At 37.0% G+C, this 21,711-nt stretch overlaps 3 protein-coding genes across 4 annotated transcripts; all 3 read right to left on the minus strand.

The window, feature by feature from the left end:
- Positions 1-2: 2 nt before the first annotated feature.
- srsf6 (serine and arginine rich splicing factor 6) lies at positions 3-4,600 on the minus strand. The gene is made up of 6 exons (XM_004070338.4): positions 4,409-4,600; positions 3,908-4,071; positions 1,534-1,673; positions 1,224-1,426; positions 1,038-1,109; positions 3-954 (listed from the first exon to the last, which is right to left on the minus strand). Exons 1-6 carry the CDS (start codon positions 4,513-4,515, stop codon positions 519-521), a joined length of 1,122 nt encoding a protein of 373 aa, XP_004070386.1. The 5' UTR covers positions 4,516-4,600; the 3' UTR covers positions 3-518.
- Positions 4,601-7,000: 2,400 nt separating this feature from the next.
- eif2s2 (eukaryotic translation initiation factor 2 subunit beta) lies at positions 7,001-10,816 on the minus strand. Of its 2 annotated transcripts, none has more exons than XM_004070339.4 (9): positions 10,686-10,816; positions 9,762-9,942; positions 9,549-9,646; positions 9,324-9,456; positions 9,155-9,255; positions 8,839-8,987; positions 8,673-8,729; positions 8,489-8,574; positions 7,001-7,833 (listed from the first exon to the last, which is right to left on the minus strand). In XM_004070339.4, exons 1-9 carry the CDS (start codon positions 10,698-10,700, stop codon positions 7,658-7,660), a joined length of 996 nt encoding a protein of 331 aa, XP_004070387.1. In that variant the 5' UTR covers positions 10,701-10,816; the 3' UTR covers positions 7,001-7,657. The 2 variants fall into 2 exon arrangements, with proteins under 2 accessions (XP_004070387.1, XP_011475159.1); XM_011476857.3 differs by having other exon boundaries at positions 9,549-9,661.
- A 4,136-nt stretch (positions 10,817-14,952) lies between these two features.
- On the minus strand, positions 14,953-20,677 carry chmp4b (charged multivesicular body protein 4B). The gene is made up of 5 exons (XM_004070340.4): positions 20,351-20,677; positions 18,207-18,384; positions 17,949-18,063; positions 16,270-16,396; positions 14,953-16,082 (listed from the first exon to the last, which is right to left on the minus strand). Exons 1-5 carry the CDS (start codon positions 20,532-20,534, stop codon positions 16,018-16,020), a joined length of 669 nt encoding a protein of 222 aa, XP_004070388.1. The 5' UTR covers positions 20,535-20,677; the 3' UTR covers positions 14,953-16,017.
- Positions 20,678-21,711: the final 1,034 nt, after the last annotated feature.

Raw genomic sequence — 21,711 nt, forward strand, 5'->3', positions numbered from 1 at the left:
TTCCTTAAGATATTTATTAAACATAACAAAAATGGTTCAATTGGATTTGTGGGGCAATAAGATGAATGTACCTTAACTTTAGTAATGAACAATCTAGTTCAAACACCAGAACAAAGCAATTTCACAAAAACAAAAAAAAAAAAAAGGTTGAAATGGGGGTGTGAATGGGTTGAAATTATTTAAATTATATCTTCATGTAATACGGTTTTAGCAAAAAGCTGTGGGAAAAAAACGGGGGGAATAAACCTGAAGCTTAAATGAATGATACAGGATGTTAAACCTGAAAACATAAGTGGGAAGGGTCAAAAGATGAAATGAAAATTTCAGTTTAATTTTAAAAATAAAATGTTTGAACAGCGAGTGAAATGGTATTTTTAAAAACAAGAACGCCTGAGACAATGGGGCCCAAATAAACAAAAAAGAAGCTTAAGAAGCTCTGATCAGGTGTTACAACTGCTCAGTATGTACAGCAATAGAATTAGGCTTAACATTAAGAAAAACATCCTCGTCCACTTCCACTAATCCTGAGAGGCTGATCTGGACCGTGAGCGGGACTTTGAGCGGGAGGCTGAGCGTTTTTCTCTTGAGTTGGATCGGCGATCATCTTCCTGTGGGGATGGCAAACGGTCGGGCGATTTCTCTGGAAGCTCCTTTTCTCCATTCTCAACAGGGGAAGCCGAACGGCTGCGAGACTTTTTATCAACAGACTTTTCCTTTGATCTGCTGCGAGAATCCCCATCAGATCTCCCCTTGGAGCGGCTCTTTGAACGAGACTTCCGGTCGGCCGATCGGGAGCGAGATTTGCGAGACTGCGAGCGAGACTTGGACTTGCGAGATCGGGATCGAGAACGGGATTTGCGGCTGAGGGATCGAGACTTCCTGTCTCCTGACTTGGAGCGAGACATCCCAGATCGTGAGCGGGAATGACGTCTTTTGTTGCTCCGAGAACGAGACCTGTAGGGGAAAGCAGAAGAAGAGCAGAAGTCTTCAATCTGTAACAACGTACTCTTAATGTTTGAGCTATCAAAGACTCTTACCTAGAGTGGGATCTGGAACGGCTCTTTGAGCTCCTACGGCTCCCGCTGCGTGAACGTCGGCGACTACGAGATCTGTGGACATATGCATGAAGTGGTAAAACTACTGCCCGCAATTAGTCTTGGTAAAAACTACTGAAAACTTTTAAAAATCACAGAAACTACATGAAAAATAAACAGATTTATTACCTGGATCGGCTACCAGAGTAGGACCTTCTCTTGTGCGGTCTGTCTTCAACCAAACGGATCTTTCGCCCGTTAATATCGGTTCCATCCAGCTTGTCCAAAGCCCTCTTCATGTCAGAATAGCTCCGGAACTCAATTACCCCCTGGTTAGTGCGTTCCTTATGAGCATCAGCATAAGTCACCTCTCCAGCCTGACGCATGAAATCCTTATAGGGTAAGAAAAAATTAGAACCATGCTTAAATGCACTGCCAAGAAAGAAAATTGCAAACTATGCGCCGATGACATGACCAAATCCGTCGCTTTAACAGATACCTTAAGGTCCTGCCAGCTGCAGCGGCTGGACAGGTTCTCCACAATGAGGCGGTACTCGGTACGGACAGGAGGCCCATACTTGTCTCTGCCTACGCGGGTCCTGCTGCTGCTGCTGTTGCTGCTGCTGCTGTAACCGCTGCCTTTAAAAAGGAAAGCACACAACAGTTATGGGAAGCTAATACGACGGGCAAAAGAACTACTGAGCTCGGCTATCAAGTAACATTTCCAAAGGGGATTTTACTTAAATAAATGAAGATCCATCTATTTTCAAAGTCGAAAGTTCAAATAAGCCATTTTGGAGCTCTAAAGTTTGAATTGTAAAAATACAGAAGTTACAAGAACACCACTGTATCTGTTTTGGTATCCAGTAACAAAGCCATTCTAACTTCTTAACCTCTGCACCTACTAACACAAAAATGAGGCATCCATACAGGTTTCTGTTAAAGAGACTGGTCCATCAAATTGACCAAACAAAAAGCATTTACTGTTTTTGGACAGTTTGGAAAAGTCTGAAATGCTTTTTTTCTTTCCTTTCAGGCTTATACTTACAAAATTGTTTTTTTGATTTTCCTAAAAAAAAAAAAAAAAGCTGATCCAGTCATGTTTTCTGACAACATAGAAACCAATGGCAATCCTCACCATCACCCCTGGTCTATTGGCAAAAGGTTGCTGTCATCATGGCTTCCGGTTAGGTCAGCCAAGGATCAAGAGGGGGGCAAAGGTCACACACACATTGTAAGGTGAAAGCCAAGGCCAAACGGGACAGGCAGTCATCTTAGCCAGTCATCTTTAGCCTCAATGGACTCTCAGCCTCAGCCCGCAACAGGACTCTTTCAAATTGAAACATCAAGGACTTCTGTTAATGTTTAATATATAAAAAAATATATATATGCCAAGGTTAACAAACACATTTCATAAAAATGTTAGTGAAGTCCTAAAAAAAAAAGAAAAAGACCAGCAAAGACTACACTAGCTACGTTTGCAGTCATTTGTGTGTAAACATTTCTAATCAAACTAATTTTACAATTTAACATCATTAATCAAAACATTTTAAAGAACTCCACAACTTTTTTTTTTACTTTTACTTGGATACATAGCATTACTCTTAAAAGTGCCCTGAGTTCAGAATAGCAGTTTATTCCTCATTGAAATGAAGATTTGACTCCGTGCAAAGTTTTGATCAGGGAGAAAACGGTTCACAATAAACTGACACAATGGAAATTATCAAATTATCAAAGAAAAGACGAGTGCAGTCCATCAGAGTGAAGATAAGATTTGAGAAAGCACTAACGCCTGATTTAAAACAGGGTTCCTACAGGTATGCTCACAGTTTACCAAAATACAATACATTATCTTCAACTGGATTCTATTAATAAATTGCTCCTTTAGCATTCATCTACTTTTGATTTAAAAATTAAAAAAATTACTTTTAGTTTTTAGAGCTTTGCATGGTCAAGCTCAGAAGTACATATCTGACCTTTTAAAATATCTGACCTTAAACATCTGACCTTAAACCTGCTTTAAAACTAGATGAGATCTCTCATTTCAAGCCGTTGCTCTTCATCTTTGGAACTCCCATCGTTGTTGCATCAGAGGGGCTCCGTAGAGTGTTTTAAATCTCAGGTCAAGACGTTTTTAATCAGGAGAGCTTTTAGTTGATTTTAGAACTTATTTTACTATGTTTACAGTGTTTTGTTTTATTATTTTATTACTTTTGTGTTTTGATTTGATGCTTCTGCTGTAAAGCACTTTGAGATTCTTTCTGGGAAAAGTGCTATATAAATAAAGATATTCTATTCTACAATACGATTTAAATCAGGTTGAACTGAGTAGACATATGTTGATTCAATGTAGCTTGAACACCATAAGGACGAACCTAAACACAAATAGGGGAAGGGTAACACCTCTTGGGCAGTAGCCTTCAACCTTGGTCCTCAGGATCTACCACCTTGGTTATTTTCTAGACATTCGTGTCGTACCTACTTTGATTATCTTAGATTAGATGTGCTCAGTTGATTAAAAAAAACCTTTAGCAGGTATATAAGTGAAAAACTAAGCAAGGTAGTAGATTTGGAGAAACAAAGTTAAGGTTGTTTTAATGTTAGATCTGCAAGCTAAAAGATTCAGAAAGAAACAAGGAACCCTGTAATAAAGCATAACTGATTTAATACGCAAGTAGTTGAGGTGGTACAAAAATAAATGAGTTTTTTTTGCTACAGAAAAAGATACAAACAATAACCCAATTAACGAGCAAAAAAACTGTAACACTGTTAAAAGGGCTTTATTACATTATCAATCACCTGAGCAGCTCACATTGTAACCTCACTGATGGAGGAGAAGAAGAGACGTGGTATCTTTAAATAACTGCACTTACTGCGCCCACCACCCCAGGAGGAACCCCCACCGTAGCCGTCTCGGTCTCGCCGCGGTCCCCGGGCATGCTCGACAATCACCCGCTCCCCACACAGCTCCTTCCCGTTCAGCTCGTACACAGCATCGTCAGCATCCCTGTTATCCTCGAACTCAACGAAGCCATAGCTGTGGAAAGAAGAATCACAATTTCATTTCACTAATAAGAACATTATTTGAGTGAGGATAAATTCAATTAGCCGACGTTAGCTTAGCAAATGTAGCAAATAACGACGCCATGTTTGACATATGAGAATCTAAAAAGAAATCAGAGAAAATGGACGTTTTACCCTCAATCCGGTATTTATTTTAACACTGACAGGAATCCTTAAGCGATATGTAACGGTGACTGAATATGTACGCGCACAGTTCAAACGCGTTCACCTCATGTCTGCAGCTACGCCGTAGACATGCCCAGGTGTCTTAGCGTTAGCCAAACATGTGCGATTTTATCTCTAGAACTTACCCATTTTTCATATCGACTTCCAGTAATTTACCGTATCCGCTAAAAAATCGTTGAATATCTTTTTCACGAACATGATAGCTTAAACGACCTATGTAAACACGAGGCATCTTTTTTTTTTTTACTGAACTTGTTCTCGACTGTTCCACCAAATAGCTACACGCTACTGTAGCTAGCTTCTTCTGTGGTGGGCGTTCACTAAGTTCCAGAAACAGCCAATCAACGACAAGATAAGCTATTTCCGGTTCCTGTACTGCAGTTCTTACTTCCTGTCCTTTTTTGTAATTTCTTTTTCATCATTATTATTTTTTGGTTAAGAACAGAGCAGTAAACAAAGAGTTTATTGAAAGAACACGGTCACACAATGACATATAATCAGGGTGTTGTAAAATTTCACATAGAAAATACATACACACATTAAAATCTATTATCTTGTGTTCCGAAGATTGCACAATAAATTCAACGGGGCTTGATGGTTTATTAATTATGGAGCATTGACTGTTCTCATGTACAATCAATGTTATGTTGTCCAAACATATACGTTTTTCACCTGCAAACCAATAGCCGCCAATTAAAAGTATTTAACTTTTCCAAAAACTAGTAGAAACAATCTGGAACTATCTTATTTCCCCCAGTTCTTTAGTCATCTGATTGATGTAGATTTTTATTAGTAGTAGTATTATTTAGATGTGTTTGTGTCAAATTTTGTGTTCTAGCTCTGCATTTCACATATTTATAGGCTGCCTTTACATTAACAAAACATTGGTCCTCATTATTAGGTTTACTACGAGAGTTGCTAAAAGGAAGCAAATATCCGATTTTTAACCAACCTTGGTGCACAAAAACAACTGATAAGCTATTTATGCGACAAAAAATAATTAAGTATAATATTATACAAGATTTACTGAGAAATGTAGCTTCAAATATTCAGGGGAAAAACCTATCATATATAAAGATCTTTAAAGCTTTCACTATCATTCATAAATGTAGTTTACACAATACAAGTAAATCACAAATAAACCTTAACCCTTGGTAAATTGTATTATTTTTCTTGAGGTCCAAAGCCATTTACAGTTTTCTCTTTTGCCGCCTTTAACCAGAGTTGTAAAGATCCATTGAGTAATTTCTCATATTTTATATCAGAGTAATACCAATTTGTATCTTTATTATTCATTCGTTCATCTTCTGGTGTTTTATCTTGGGGTCACGGGGCTGCCAGAGCAAGGCAAGGGACACCCTGGACCGATCGCCAGTATTGCAGAGCCACAATCACACACCCATTCACTCTCAGGGACAGAGAGTGTTAGAGTTCCCAACTGACCTATGGAGCATGTTTTTGGATGGTGGGAGGAAGCCGGAGACCCTGGAGAGAACCCACACATGCACAGATTGAACATGCAAACTCCACAGAGAAAGGTCCCCCATTGTTCTGTGTCAGGTCCCCAAGCAGGGGGGGAGGCAAGAGTGCCACCGTGCAGCCCGTTTCTTTATCCTGCACTGTGTTATGAAGAAGTATATTATAAATTCTAAACAAAAAAAATCATTTTTAAAATTTTAGTGACTATGTTATGTTTTCTTAGAAAAAAATATATTTTTATACAAAAACAAAGTCAATTGTATCCCCTATTACCACAACAGTACCTGTACTCTGTTTTATAATCCTAGGATCCATCCCTAGATCCATTTAAACTCATTACGCAATGTACACACTGTGCAAAAAATTACATTTTCTACATTTACTTTACTTTTCAGTTTGTTACATTTTGATTGATTTATTGACCTGAAGCCCAACCAGAGGGACAAATCTGCAGCCCCTGCATTGCTGCCAAACCTTTCCACCAAGTTTCTTTCTCCTTCATACATCGCCGAAATGTACTTCCCCAAAACGCCATCTAATCCGTTTCCACCCGACGTGATGGATGGAACTTCAAATGTGAAAAGAACACATTTTTATTGATGTAGAATAATAATTTTTTGAATAAATGGGTAAAAATGTTAGTCGGTTACGTTGAAACAAAAATAGAAAAAAAAATAATTAAAAAAGTGGTGTACTGAATATGAGTGTCAAGAAGCACGCAGTAGTAACAGACATTGTCAAGGTTTGTAAAATACTCAACACCAGGAAATAAAGTACTTTCATCTGGAAATATTTTGAAGGCCAGAAGAAACAGAATCAACCCTTAGTTCCTCCAATAAACTTTAAAAATGTGTTTGCTACAGCAAGTCGAGAATGTAGAGCAAGAGAACATTTTATTTTATGAAAAAAACAGTTTTAAAACAAGTTCAGACCAGTTTTTTTGCCATTACTGTCAAACAGATTTTTTAGGTCTATTCAGATATTCCGAATAAACTGATGCATTTTTAAAAATCTTTGTGAAGAATAACTTTCATCAGATTTATCTCCCTCTTCAGAATTCCCCACACCCTTTGCCCTCAATGCTTTTGTCTATTAATCTGTCTTCAGGTGAAAAAAAAAGCCTTCTCAAAACAATAAAATTGATTTTTTCCCCAAATCATTCTAATAAAATCAGTCAGTCAGCTTTCTTTAAAAATCAGCAATGCTACAAGAGTAGTTAAAAAGCACATTTCCACTTCTTTCTGAACACAGCCTCCCTCCCCATGCACATTTATTCATCAAGTCTCCACCTCTGCAGACCAAGTCTTGTAAGGTGGTGTACTTCACTGGAAAACTGTAAATCTGAGTCTCTCAGTAGAACACGACTACTAATTGTTTCAGGAACAACTGAACTGAAACTTGGGAGACTTTGAAAAACTATTTCAAATCTTGTTTTCATTTACCAAAGTAACAGAGCATTGTCATTGTTAAAATAAGTGAACATAACTTGACTTACTCTGGAAAAATTTCTTTTCTGAAATGTGTCTATTGTGTGAAGAAGTGGGAGAAGAATGAAAGGATTCAAAACGGGTATTCAGGCTTTTCTTCAAGAAAACAAGAATCACAGCAAATGAGAAGTATTTTTTCTTTTGAGTCTGTCAGCCAAACAAAAATCAAACTGCACTCAATCTTAGTGAATGTGACAAACATGGTGCCTTTACCAAAACTGGTTTTAGATACATTCCCTCTCCGCACGAAACCTGGTCCAGCAATGACAACTAAAGGCAAACTCTCCCACAGTTTGATTCAGAGAGTCCTTTTAGTAGATCAAAGAGGGGCAGCCGACCCCAGCTTCGGAAATTCTTCAAAGAAAGAAACAAGCCAAGAGAAGACGGGGAGCCCAGTAGAGACGGCCTTCAGTTGGCTTTGGCGCGGAGCTGTGCCCTCTTGCTAGTCACAGCCTGGAAGCCGGCCTTGATGCTAGCCACGGAGCAGCGGGAGTGGCAGGTCTCGCACTGCAGGAAATAAAGACGAGTGTCCTTCTGCAAGATGGTTTCTGGAGAGCGGCAGGTGTGACATGTCACATATTCCTCTGCAAAAATTAGAAAAGTTTCAGTTATTTAATGCACACAGAATGTGATTGGTCTAGGTAATGTTAGAAACTCACAACAAGACCTATGTTTAGTAAATTCCTTTGTGAAAATTTTTAAAATGCTTATCTCCGAACTCCAAATACCTTTAATTCATTATTAGTTACTGAAATTTCTCATGCTGGTAACCCTTTAATACTGGAAATGTCACCGGTGCCACCTAAAGAACATGTGCTCTCTGACATACCGTAACTCACTGACCATTCACTTCACACAATCACCGCGAATCAGCTGATTCTGACGCAGAGAAAGCGGCTTTTCATAGTGGCTACGCACTGATATGCAACACATTACTAATGCTAAGTGCTAAATAACTGTGCAAAGCCACTTTTTTCCAAGACAGAATCACCTGATTTATATCGGCTGGGAAAGCACGTCACTGCTGTAAAGTGTTGTAGATCTGCGGAAGGCTTTAGAATTAGCTTGAATTACCTTATGGTAATTGCATAAACGGACGAAGAGTTACAGTAGTTAGAATAGAATACTTTAGAATAGAAGGTTTTATTAATCCCAATATGGGGATTGTCAGAAAGAAGGCCAACACCGGAGTTTTAAAGGGTTAACTCAGCTGTAATAAACCACAAACTTTAGACTTACTGATGTATCTTCTTAACACATTTTCAATCTGTTTCTGTTGAAATCTGCCTTTGATCACCAGCTGATTATTTCCATCTATGGAGCCGCTGTTTACAGACAAAAACATTTGTTTTTAGAAAAACAGACATAAACTGTTTGTACCAAAAAAAAAAAAAATTACACTCAGTTTATGCTTTCCAGATACCTCGTTCCCAGCTCAGCCAGCAGAAAAGCGAGGAGATGTTTAGGCTGACGATGCAACCTGTGTTCAAAACGAATGACACGCCAGTTTTAGAGTTACGTGGGAAAAAATAAAAAAAATAAAAGGAGAGCGAAAAAATAAAATAAAAAAAGGAAAGTCGGATGCTAACAGTTTGCAGATGTCTGTGAAGTTGACAAAAGAGGTTTTTTTGGTTCCCACTCGGACCACTTGAGGAGGCTTCATCACAAACTTCCTCTTCTCTCCGGCCACCATGTCCGGGTTCTTTTCTCTCATGATGTTGAAGACTCTATTTAGGAGCTGAAAGAGACATGAGTTATAGGGTTGAATTAAAAACAGGGCAAGATCCTAACATTGTTACCAAAAAAAATTGTATTTTGAGGGGTTTGATGTTGTTAGATTATGCATTTGAGGATACGAATAGCAAGATTTGCAGAACACATCTGTACACTCTGGGTGATTTTTACCTCATCGTAGGTGTAATCCCTTTCTGAGCCTGCCCAGGCAGGTCCTGTAGAGGAGCTGAAAGAAATCCCATCACTGATCTTGCTCTCATCATCTTCCAGTGCTGCAGACAATATCAAAATCACAAACAGCTTCTTTATGTTCATGTGCCAAACAGGAATTGATGTCTACCTTCATCGTTTTCCAACAACTCTTTCCCTCCTTCATCAAAGTCACTTTTCTTTGGCTTCTTCTTTTTTGTTGGAAGAACCAAATCCAGGTCCTCCTCTTGCGCCTTTGTTTGTTCGCCTTCAATTTTTAATTCCTGGATTTTTAGAATTGAACAGAGAGTTGAATTAGAGAAACATGTAAAGATGCTGCAGAATATGGTACTGGTTGGAGAAAAAGAAAACTCACCTTTAATTCTTCTTCTAAATCATCGAACACTTTTTTAGGTTTCTTCTTCTTTTTCTTCTGGTTGGCAAAGTTCAGGTCATTCAAATCATCCGATGGTTCTAAAAGAAATTTAACTGATGTCAAGTAAGTAGCGTGCAGTGAAAATCTCAAGAACAATTCATAATAGTGCAGCTGTAAAGTCTAGTTCAGCTTGAAAACATTCATTTTGCCAACCTTTCTTCCTGCTTTCATCTTCTTCTAGATCCACTTCTTTCTCTTCAACCTCTGGCTCGACCTCCTTTGCTTCTCCCTCTTTCGCCTCTTCTCCTCCTGCGCCCTCTCCTCCTTCCTCATCCACCATGAAAGGCTTCTTCTTCTTCTTTTTCTTCTTGGTCATGTTAGGATCAAAAATCATCTACAAATGAAATGAGGGGGGGGGGGGGTAAAAAAAAGAAATCAGTCATGAGGCCGACATCATACCTACAAAAATTTGAAGTTTGACATGGAGAGTAATTGTAGTTAATGAAACCCGTTTAAAAATCGGACATGTTTGATCTGGGTTAAAACATGATTATTTTACCAGCATATCACATAGCAAGTTAAGCAGTTCAGGCAGGCTGCAGGACACAGAATAGTTATAAATACGTGACATCGGATTTCCTGTTATTTGTGCTCTCAGATTTCCATAATGGCAGAAGAGTTGTAGCAACTCTGTTATCTAAATTAGTTACATAATGTATTTAAACACAAAAGGTAGTTGTGTCATCGTCTGTTCTTCACAGAACAGTCGGAGTAGCTTGGGCTTGCTAACACAGAAGTGACTGTCGGTTAGCGTCGCGCGCTTCGCTAACTACTAGCTAACATTAACTTCTTTTTTGTATCAATTAACTGGTCTTTTCGACGTTGAAGGTTCCATAAGGGTGGATCTACTAGTAAATATTTAACAAAAAGCGGTGAGCTGGACATTTTCTTGTTTAATTCGTCTGTCTGGGCCGCTGTTAGCCCAGCTGCCACCATGTGAGAGTTGCCGCTGCCAAGGGGAATCGTGTGGAGCCAGGCCCCACCTCAACACCAATCGGCTCCTAAAGTTCCGCTAACTGCATCCCAAAAGTCACGGCACTGACAGCGAATAATGGTTGATAATCAAAGAAGACTCACCTCGTCTCCCGACATGTTTGCACAATGAAAAAACGATACAAATCACAGAACTTCTTATCCTTCGACCAGCCTCAGATCTCCGCGTAAAATTTCTTGCATCAGCGACGGACCACAGTGCGCAATCGCAAAGAGGAGGAATTTTGACGTCTTTTCTTTGCGACGGCGCATGACTCACGTCACCCAACTAGAAAGAATTAGCAACAATATTTGATGCAATACAAAACAAACTGTTGCAACTTTTTAAGGGAAATAAAAATGCTGTTCCATTAGTCAAAATGAATTAGTTTGTAGTCAAATTTTGTCATTTTTTTTACTGAAATTTTATTTTTTTCTATGTATATCGCAATTGAAGAATATTGTTAAAAACCAAATCATATGATATTCTCAATATTTTAGGAAAAATGTAAACAAACCATAAATGTTTTTTTATTTATTTTATTTTTAATAATTATTTTCTGATAATATTTGTGTTACGGGGTTGAAACAGTTGAAGATCGTGACAGGGTTGAAGGGACAAATATGGACCTATGTATAGTTTCTTAATCATGAAATTCAGTGTTAGGACTTTCCTTTATCTTTATGTATATAATGATAACTAATTAACCATAAGAAAATCAGACTCAAATTGAAGTATGACGTGTTTCAAAGCTGTGAGTGTGAAGGGTGGATATTTTCCCTTGGATTCCTTCTCTGCCACTCACACGAAACAGAAATTGTGTTCAGCCTGAAGCAGAATGGCAATTTCCATTGTAATAAATGATCATTTTTTAAAATACTTGCGTTATCAAACAATCAAAGTTCTTAAATCTCAACCTTGCCACAGTCTCTCAACCCCGTTGCACTAAAACACAACAGAGTGGAGTGTGACTGGGTTGAGATTTTTGCACAAAATGGCTGCTGCTTCATGTACTGAACATTATGAAGAGGTCATGAAGTTCAGATTTAACATACTTATTTAAAAGACTAAAACTACTTTGCAAGTAGAAGTTGTCCATTTTATTTACATGTTACGGGGTTGAATTACTGAGTTTGAAAATCAGTTTCACAGAAAAAATGACAAAAGATTAAAAAATAAATAAAGGCAAGAACTGGGCCCCCTTTGATGTCAAGTGATCCAAAAGATTCTAGTTGTTTTTTGTTGTTTTCTTTTTACATTTTTTTAATTCTTTATTAGAACCCTAATCCTAACCGTACAACAGAAATAAATAAAAAGGAAAATAATTAAAATGGAAATAAATAACATTAGAATTGTAGTTCACAATACTAGGGATTGTCATACATCATATGGTCTTCAATGAAAATGGACAGTTTTGTTGCATTTTTGTTTTTCATGAATTTCAGCAATTTAATATATAAACAGATCTCTTTATGAAACGTATTAAATAATAGTTCGGTTTTTCAAAAATCTTCTCTTATGAATGAAGACTTTCTCAGAAATTAAGTATTAAATGCCAAATCAAATCAATGATCTGCAGAAACTACTCCAAGTAATGAAGTATGTTTTGTAACTGAGTAGAAATAGGAAAAGGAAACTTTGAGGAGTACCAACAAATAAAAAAATCCTCCCTAAACCTGTTAACATTCAATAAACAATAAACAGATGCAAACAATTCAATAAACAGATGATCGATTGTTTCTATATTTATGTCACAGAAAGAACAGTTATTTTCTGGAAAACCAAAACGTATATTTAGTAGTTCCTTGCATGGATAGACTGCATTCATAATTTTAAAATGGATTTCTTTGTATTTTAGAAAAATTGGATATTTAATAAACTGAGATCTTAACTTGCATATTTCTTCTTTTGTGTAATGCTGTGACATAGAATGATTTTTGTGAGATGTTGGAAACAGATCTCTAACAAACAAAGATGGTATAAATGAGTTTGGAAGTTTTTAGTTAAGCGGTCGACCATCAAACAACAGAGATGGAAGCTGAACTTGAACATTTTGAACCAGACTAGAGGACATTTGGATCAAATTCTGAGGGATTGCTTTCATCACATTGTTGTATAGTTTTCTATCATACAATTTAAACTTACTGGAAAAAGTTTCAAATGAGATCATGTTTCCATTATGATTCATAATGTGTAATAATGACCAAATACCGTTATCAATCCAATTTTTGTAAAATATTGATTTGTTCCTACACAAAATATTCTGAAAGTTCCATATGGGATTGTTGTGTGGACTAAAGTTATGTTTGAATATGAGTTTCCAGTACAGTAACACCTGCTGATTATAAGTAGAAAGTTTAATAGGAAGTTTTCTGTAATCAAAGTCACATTTTAGAAGGAACTCAATGCCCCCTAGATGAGAGAAAATGTTTGAAGGAATATAAAACCAAGGTTTTCTTCCATTTTGCATAAAAAGCCTAACCCGATTAATTCTAATCATACCATCCAAACTTTTAAAGTCTATGGCTTTAAGTCCACTTTTAAAGGTAAAAGACTTTAGTGTTGCACTTCCTGATGTATATGCAGTTATGGATTCAATTCAATTCATGGTATGATCAATGGATCATGCCATTGATTTTGTCAGAGGAGAATCATTTGTATTATGAGGTTTTGGTGTTACTCAGAAACAACAATAAAATAATTTTAATTAATAAATGTTGAATTTGACCAAAAAAGAGAACACATTGCCAGCAAACGAGCACAAAAGGAGCTTTAGTTTAAATACATTTATTGAATTTTCAAAACAGTGTTGGTTGGTGAAGTAAACTTCTGTTAGGGTTATGAGGGACATGACACAAACAGTAGAATCTGATGAAAAAAATAAAATTTTTGTTATTTCTTATAAAATATTTTAACATATTTTCCTTTTTTTGAAGTATTGAGATGTGTTTTTCAATGTACTGACAAAGCTGATGACCAGTTAAATTAAATTTAATTGGGAACTCAAATTGTGACATTTTCAATGAATGAGAACATTTTGATTTAACAACTTTTTATTTCTCATGGATATTTATTACCATATGAAGAATTTTTTCGAAATTTTGGTTTCCTAGCTTTACTTAAAGAATATGCAACAGTGTTTGATTCAATACTCACCAAACGGCGGGAAATGATGACACTGATCCATTAGTCAGACTGACCGGTGGATTTTTGTATTGCTTTAGTGATAAACAAATAAGAAATCACAAACATCCCTACACAGAGGTAGATTTTGCTGGGATTAAATATGTATGGATATAAATTAGGATAAAATATAGTTTATTGGAAACAAGAACTGTTGAAATAACAAAATAAAAGAAGTGTCATTTAAAATACCACATTGTACATATCCTATTTAAAAATGTGGGCACATTTTCTCCGGATATGGACCAGTTGTGTACCTCTTTGTGGATCACAAGAGGAGACAACTTGTCACTTGTCTGGGAATTGAATGTATTTTGGACTTGGTTGTAAAAATGGTAAAACAATCATACTTTCAGAAAAAGACATAACTTTTGGCTGTTACAATGATAAAGTGGACTGGAACTTTATTTTCATTACACAACTGATTTGGTTTTGGCATAAATGTTTTTTATTCAGAAAAGGAAATGGTTAAACTCCAAACTTAATTCTTAACACTTTTTGCATCATTTAATTTAACATGGTAAAATCATAAAAAAAAAATGTAAAGGAAATTTTAACAAATGTAATTTGTGAAAATGATACATTTTTTTTTATTTACTCTGTAGCTTATCTTATTGTTAATTATTTGTCCTGTACCATTGCTTCATGTCTGAATCCATTTGTATTTTTTTCTCCTTTGTGTCTTTTCCCTTGACATTCACTCGCATTTTTTCAGGCTGAAATTGTTGCAAATACTTTTTAATTCCAGTAAGTATGAGTAATAGTTACTGTGCTTTCCCAATCATAGGTCTATTTTATACATCTTGTACTGTGAACATACTTTATTTTGTTAAATGATATAAATATCATACTGGCTTTTGTTTTAAAAACCACTCTATAACTTTTTTTTTTTTTTTTGTATTTTAAAATTGTACAAAGTTTTACTCCTGAAAAGATCTGCAGTATTTTTGTTAAACACCACAAGTAAACTGTATCATCCTAAAACTATGCCATAAATACGAATTGGATAGCATCTATGAACTGACCACTTTTTAAAAAAATCAAAATGTGCCGCAAATGCCAGTTTGAGGACTTCGCAGTTAATGAGCAGTTCCTGACTTATTCTACATCTTATAAATATTTTCCATCAATAATCCATAGCAAAATTATACAGATTTTAGGTGGGAAAAAATGAACATAAAACTTCAATTATGGTGAAAGAAGTGAAAACATTTTAATGAATTGCTAATCATATTATCCTCTGGATAAATAAAGTTCAGAAAGGCAAACATGCTGGTCTGTATGTCTGCTTTTTTTTGTTTTCCTGTGTAGAAAACAGACATCATGACAGTGAAAAACTAAATAAGTCAACTCTTTTAACACCATAATGCAAACATTAGAGAGTGACTAAGCTTTCATGAATCACAATTTCCCCCTGGATAGTTAGTAAGGTGTCATGTTGTTTATTATTATTTTTTTTAAACAATATACAATTTGAAATGAAACCCTTAAGAAAGGGACTGAAACAGACAGAGAAGGAGAACAGGATTAAACATCATTCTGTCTAGCCGTGCGATGTGATTTGTATTGTGACTTCTCATTCTTGCATGCTTCTCTCCCCTGACCCTCTCAATGGCAGCAGAATTACTGTACAAATAAAATACATATTTGGGATATTTACACCAAATTACAAGTACAGTTGGTGAAAATGCCTTGTTGAAGAAAGCTGTGGACAGAAGCAAAGTAGAGCAACACCGCTTTAGATATTCTTCCCCCCCATGCATCCTTCTTTTCCTGTGAAATGTCTTTTTATTTTAATCCTATAGCAACTCTAATATCACAGTTAGATGGGATTTAGCTTCCACTCTTCCCTTCCTCCTCCAGTCATGTTATTGTAATAGTGAACATGTTTCAGCACAGAGCCCAAGCTTCTTGAATCCCGCTGCCACGGTTCTGCATGGTACATAGAAATCATAACTTTTAAATAACATTTTTAGGTTTGAAGGCAAAAACAAACTAGGTGGCGTTTTTTTAAAAGGTACACCAACGGAGTTGAAACAAAATGACCCCCTCTGGCATGTGTGCTCTGAGCGACCACGAGCCTAGACTGGAATAAAGGACAAGAAAAGGAGGACTACAGCATTGTTGCTTATTTGTAGTGTTACATGAAGTACACAGCAAACTCTCCTCAGACACAAAAACACTGAACATCTCATCAGTCCATAGCCTTCCAATAACTGCTCCTTCTTCAGAACACTGTGGGAGAAGCTGGGGTTACATTGCTTCCATTGCCCAGCGCTGCAGGTCCTCCATGTCATCCTCGTCTTCTTCTTTCCTGGCTGTGACGGGGGTTGAAAGCAGAAAAATGAAATATCTGAAGGCCTTCATGGAGCTGTGCTAAAAGCAGCCCCTTCTTAATCCCTACAATCAAACAGATTCTTTTCGTTTCCTTTAAATATTTTCAAATTAGCAATGGAACTTTTTTCTAAAAACAAACTCTTAATTTGAAAGGCTGTTTTTTTTTACCAGGTCTGGAAGGTAATGAAGTTGAAGGCACGTTGGGGAGAGGGACATTCTCCGGTCCTCCGATCTCTAGAAGGTTCTTGTCCAGCTCTTCCTGTTCCAGCTCGTCCAGCTCTGCCAACAGCTCGTCCTGATGGAGAATGCAATCAACACCAAAAACCACCACAGAGAAACACATCCTCTAAAATGTTTTTCATTAATGAGCACTAATATAAATAGATGAATAGAATGGTCCAACAGAGTCCAGTGTTTATTTTATGTTATAATTTGTTATGAACTGCTTTTTCCTGAACTATGGTAACAAATACATGTCTCCTCCATGAGTTCAGTTCAGTTCCAAGTCTCCTTTGATCAGTTCTCATTCCAAAGACTGAATTTCATTCATGGAAAGGATCACTCCAAAGCGGATCCAACCCCGGTCCTTAAGATCTCCCGCCCAGCCCGTTCTCCAGCTCTCTGAGCCCTGTGTGTATGGAGGGAGGGGTGCAATAATTCCAAACGCAACACTCACAAAATAGAAAAATTGTGTTTACTCAAAAAATTACTTTGAACTTGAAAAAGAAAATTGCACTTGAAACTCAAAAACAAGTGAACACAAAACAATATTTACTTGAGAGACATTCTCTGGCTACAAATTCTTTCCCTTCCTTCGCTATTTTGTAGTGCTGTCCAAATCTACAATTTCCCATAAGTCTCTACCGGTGTGCATCGATACTCACTAGATTGGCAAAATTAGACCACAATGCATTCGTGGATTCATCAATGGTCATCGCTATACGCTCCTATCCATTAGATTTTCACTTTGTGAAATCAATGATGTCATATATGCAGTTTGAAAAAAGGTAGTGAGCATGGTGTAAGCATTGCTTTTTAACATCCAGGGCACTAGACAGTCCTGCACTGTATAGTTTTTAGTAGTTAGGGCTTAGGGGGGGAGTTAGGGCACAGCCCCAGTCTACTGCGCTCAAACAGAGCAGAGCGCCATGTTCCGAATGGGCCAGAAAAGCCAGCCAATCACAGACATGGACATGAGGGTTGAAGTCTGTGATTGGCCAGCTTTTCTGGTACATTTGGAACGCGATGCTCTGCTCTGTTTTGAGCACAGAAGAGAAAGAATTTCTCTCATGTCAATATTGTTTGATTGCCCGGATTTTTACGTTTCGTTGGTAAAATTGTTTTGTTTGCATGTATTTGAGTTTCAAGTGCATTTTTGCGTTTCAAGTGTACTTTAATCTTTTTAAAACAATTTCTTGTTTTAGTTTTATGCTCAAACAAAAGAGTGTTACACTTAGAATACTGGCACAAATATCCCTCCATATTTAAGCTGCTGAGTCAGACGTCTCCAGATTGTGACTGACTGACCATATTTGATCCAGGGAGAGCTAGAAAACAAGCAGGGTGGTAGATCTTGAGGACCAGGGTTGGACAGCCCTGCTCCAAAAGCCTGTCGGGTTTACTAGCTAAGGCAAATGAAGTGAGTAACAAAACATGGCAAATAGCTCGAATAGGTCAGTTATGACCTATTCAACCAAGAAACTATTGTGAAAGCCACAACAAGATTTGTGAACAAGATAAGATTTTTCAGTCATTTTTAATTATGTCTAAATGTTAAGAAACACCATTTAAATCAGGTATCAGTAAGAAAAAGGTGAAGATTCAACAGCGAGAAGAGCATCACTCACCTCATCAAACTCCTCTCCAAAACCTACAGGTTTAGAGATGGCGTCCGAGATCTCCTGAGCCAGCTCCTGTTGCTCCGTAATGTCCTGCATCAGGTCATCGACCTTATTGATATCCCTGAAATAACACCATGAGAGAACACAAGTCACTCCTACATTTCCTGAACAATGGGAGGCCTTCAAATGAAGCAACGGTCTTATGTTGTGGATTGCAGTTCAGCCTGTCAGATTCCTGACCAGCAGCCGTGTGCTGCTCCTTACATGTTTTCATGTGCAGACTTCATGGCCTTGGCAGCGAGGCCCATGTTTTTGAGCACTTCCGTGTTGGTGTTGGCATTCTCCAGAGCCTCCCTCTGGAACTCAATGGTGGAGATTGTGCCGTCGATCTGGGCGAGCTGCTTTTCGTACCGCTTCTTCCTTTTCAAAGCCTGAAGTGCCGCTAAAACAAGAAAGACAAATGAGGGATAAAAGAAGCAGGGACTCATAAAAATAGTGGAACTCTGTGAAAACCAGACTACTCTCATGTCTTTTTTTATTTGTAAAATTAATAATTGAGTTTGTCCCAAGACACAATGGGTGCAACGATTAATCCTATTCCTACAAATCGATCTATAATGGATCTTGGAAAATCCCATCTGATGGAGGTACGGTAGGTTTATTTTACTATAACGTAAAAATGACCAAGTGTCATCACAGCAGACAACACACATGTCAAAAGATCAGCCATCATTCCAGTCCAAATGTGTGGAAACACATTGAATTTAGCAAAGACACGTGACCATAGTGTGCTAGAATGTTCTAAGAATGTTTCAATTGGATTATTTTGATGTGGATAAAAGACAGTGGACTGAACTTAAAGAAACTAAAATGTGAACGGATTTGCATTTAATTCTTGTTTACTTGTTGGTTTGTACACATATTTCATTTACACTTGATTATCTTGAAGAAATTCAAGGAATCTGGAAAACGTCTTTATTTTATTTTAGTTTTTATCTTAGTTTTGGCTAAAGATGACCTGAATCGATTATAGGTCAATGAATCAGATCAATTCAAAATGAACCAATATCAACTATAAATCATATATGATATTAACGACATTTTTGCCTAAATGAATCACTACATCTAAAACAAGAAAGAAAATAGATTTTCATTCCTACTATTGTCTTTAAATAGGCCTATCATTTATGCTACTTGGTGCCTCAGCATAAAATTCTTGAAAAGCAATTTAACAGACAATAGTACCACTTTAGGATATTATTACATACATTAAGCAATGATAAGACACCACAACAGTGTCTGGGTTAATGCCAATAACCCAAATCTGTTTACATGGGTAGGAGAATTTGCTTTTCATTAGTTTGCAGCCATTTTAATATTAGATTCAAGCCTAAATTATAATAAACACATAAGAAAAAGATGAATTAAAATAAAGACTTACGCTGTTTCTTCTCCTGACTTCAGAGGTTTTAGTTTCTCAGTAGGAGAGTCATTACTGGTGATGGGCAGCTGCATCAACACCACGTGATCACAAATCCTGTAGTTTCAATCCTTCTGCAAGACCTTACTTTGACCCCTCCCCAATTGAGTTTTTACTGAATCTGTAGGAATTAATAACACTCAATTGGACATCACCAGGGGGGAATTTATGCTATTATCTTTGTGAAGTAAAGGTTCAAAATTAGGATGAAATTAAAATTTTAGATTTTAATTTTATTTTTTGGAGTAAAACAAACAGCTGTGCCTTTTAATGCTTACAGATCAAATATGTATTCGGGAAACTCCATGTCAACTAAAGAAAAGCAGGAATAGGCTTTTATTTTTTAACCCCATTCACAGAAAAAAATAGTTATAATGTATAATTTACTTCAATTTTGGGCAACGTTAAAACGATTAAACTACCTTAATTTAGTTTTTGTTTTTCCATTTTTAACAGCTCAAATAATGAAAAGATCAAAGCTGTCATACAATAGATATTGCTAGACGTTCAAGTGAAGTCGGGAACACCTCAGCAGCTAACGGAGAAAAACCCATTACGCAATCCATGAGAACATAAGGTGTGTCAACCCTTTATTGTGGTTTTTATCGTCACCTTGTTGAAGCTACAACACACCACACCTAACCCACAATTGAATTTCGCAATTATCGGGTGTCAACATAAAAAATAAGAATATGAAAAAAGAAATAACTGATTAGCAACTATAAAACTAAATGGGTCCATTATATAATGCCGAAACATTTTGTTAAAGAGTTGGATGCCAGGAATGACAACAGTTTCCAACAATTCAGCCAAACAAGCTAACGTGCTAACACTGTTTTTTTTTTGTTTTTGTTTTTTTTTACTGTTGGGCGTGACATTTCCAACCAATGTCGGGAGACTACATGAAAATCACAGCCTTATGTCTTACCTCTTTTGTTTTTCGTTCCATTTTTCTTGGCAATTTGTAGTTCCTGATCAATTTTTTTCTCTAAAAATTCTTGTTTCTTCGTTAGCATCTCCTCCGTCTCTCGGAGTTTCTGGATCGCCTCCTGCGGACTGGGTCCCTTTCCTCCTTTACCCCCTCCACCAAATATCTTCCCAAACAATGACATTTCGAGGGTATTAAAACTACCCTTTAATATAGACGTATTCAATAGAACTGAAGCAACTTGATTATATTATCCGACTAGGCTAGTTCTTGCCCTCCGGATTGTTGATGTTTCTCTACTTCCTAGATTAGGCCCGATGACGTAATCAATATGGTGGGAGTGGGCGTTCCTCAACGGCGGTGCTCTTTGTCTCCACCTGCTGGGAGACTGTTTTAACTACAGCGAAGCAAAGTTCAACACAATAAGAAAATTGACTAATTAAAAACACAACTTTTATTTCAGACTCAGATGTGGTCCATAGAAAAAGATACAAATACAGTATACATAATAAAAAGTAAAAAGATATAAATTAAAAAGAGTATAATCGCTGTATCCAGTGTTTCCTCAGGGCAGAAGTGTAGCGGCATGAGCTTCTTTTGGGATCAGTCAGAGACATGATAATTGAGTTCTTAGATTTGTCCAGGCATTCCATAAGGCCGTATGTAAGCTTACGCAGTAGTGCTTCACAGGTGGGGATGTGAGCATCCACAAATAGCTGACTGGCTCTGTACCACCTTGGCACCTGTAGCAGAAGCCTAAAAGCATCATTATAGGCCACTAAGAATTTGCGGAATGTCCCACGTCCATAGTTCCACCAAAGAGGGGCCAAATATACAGGGGAGTGCAGTAAGCTCTGAACAGCGAACACTTCACTTGAAGAGAACACGTACTTAATTTTCTCATCAGAATGTTTGCCTGAGCATAGAGTTTACAGTACTGTCTCTGAATGTCTCTATCATCCCTCCAATCATCAGTAATGAAATGTCCAAGGTATTTGATAGATGAGGTTTGTTCCAGAGGCGTTCCACAAAGCTTAAAAACAGGAAAGTTTACATTTCTGTCATCTTTGGTCCTTACAATCATTACTTTGCTTTTGGAGGGATTGTAGTTTATATCAAAGTCTCTGCCATAGTCAGAACAAACTTTTAAAAGTGTTTGTAACCCAGCACTGTAGGGGCTAAAAATGACAAGGTCATCAGCATACATAAGATGATTGAAGGTTTGACATCCAACAACACACCCAGTTTTGCACAGATTCGAATTATCAATAATCGAATTAGTCAATAAATTTAATTGCTTTGTTAAAAAACTCTGAATATTATGGAGTCCAAAACTGTTCATAATTTAATAAAAAGATATG

This window comes from Oryzias latipes, chromosome 7 (genome assembly GCF_002234675.1).
Source record: "Oryzias latipes chromosome 7, ASM223467v1".
NCBI lineage: Eukaryota > Metazoa > Chordata > Actinopteri > Beloniformes > Adrianichthyidae > Oryzias > Oryzias latipes.

Bases quoted from the DNA above. Each gene is read 5' to 3' on its own strand.
- chmp4b (XM_004070340.4), bottom strand. From the start codon at position 20,534: ATGTCATTGTTTGGGAAGATATTTGGTGGAGGGGGTAAAGGAGGAAAG. The intron at 18,064-18,206 runs GTAAGGAGCAGC...GTGTTATTTCAG, and splicing joins AAGTCTGCACATGAAAACAT to GGATATCAATAAGGTCGATG. The intron at 16,083-16,269 runs GTAAAAAAAAAC...CCCCCGTCACAG, and splicing joins TTCATTACCTTCCAGACCTG to CCAGGAAAGAAGAAGACGAG.
- eif2s2 (XM_011476857.3), bottom strand. The intron at 9,662-9,761 runs GTTGGCAAAATG...ACTTGACATCAG, and splicing joins AGATGAAAGCAGGAAGAAAG to TTAAATTTCTTTTAGAACCA. The intron at 7,834-8,488 runs GTAAGTCTAAAG...TAATTTTTGCAG, and splicing joins TGTGTTAAGAAGATACATCA to AGGAATATGTGACATGTCAC.
- srsf6 (XM_004070338.4), bottom strand. From the start codon at position 4,515: ATGCCTCGTGTTTACATAGGTCGTTTAAGCTATCATGTTCGTGAAAAA. The intron at 1,427-1,533 runs GTATCTGTTAAA...TTACCCTATAAG, and splicing joins GCAGCTGGCAGGACCTTAAG to GATTTCATGCGTCAGGCTGG. The intron at 1,110-1,223 runs GTAATAAATCTG...ATATGTCCACAG, and splicing joins TACTCTGGTAGCCGATCCAG to ATCTCGTAGTCGCCGACGTT.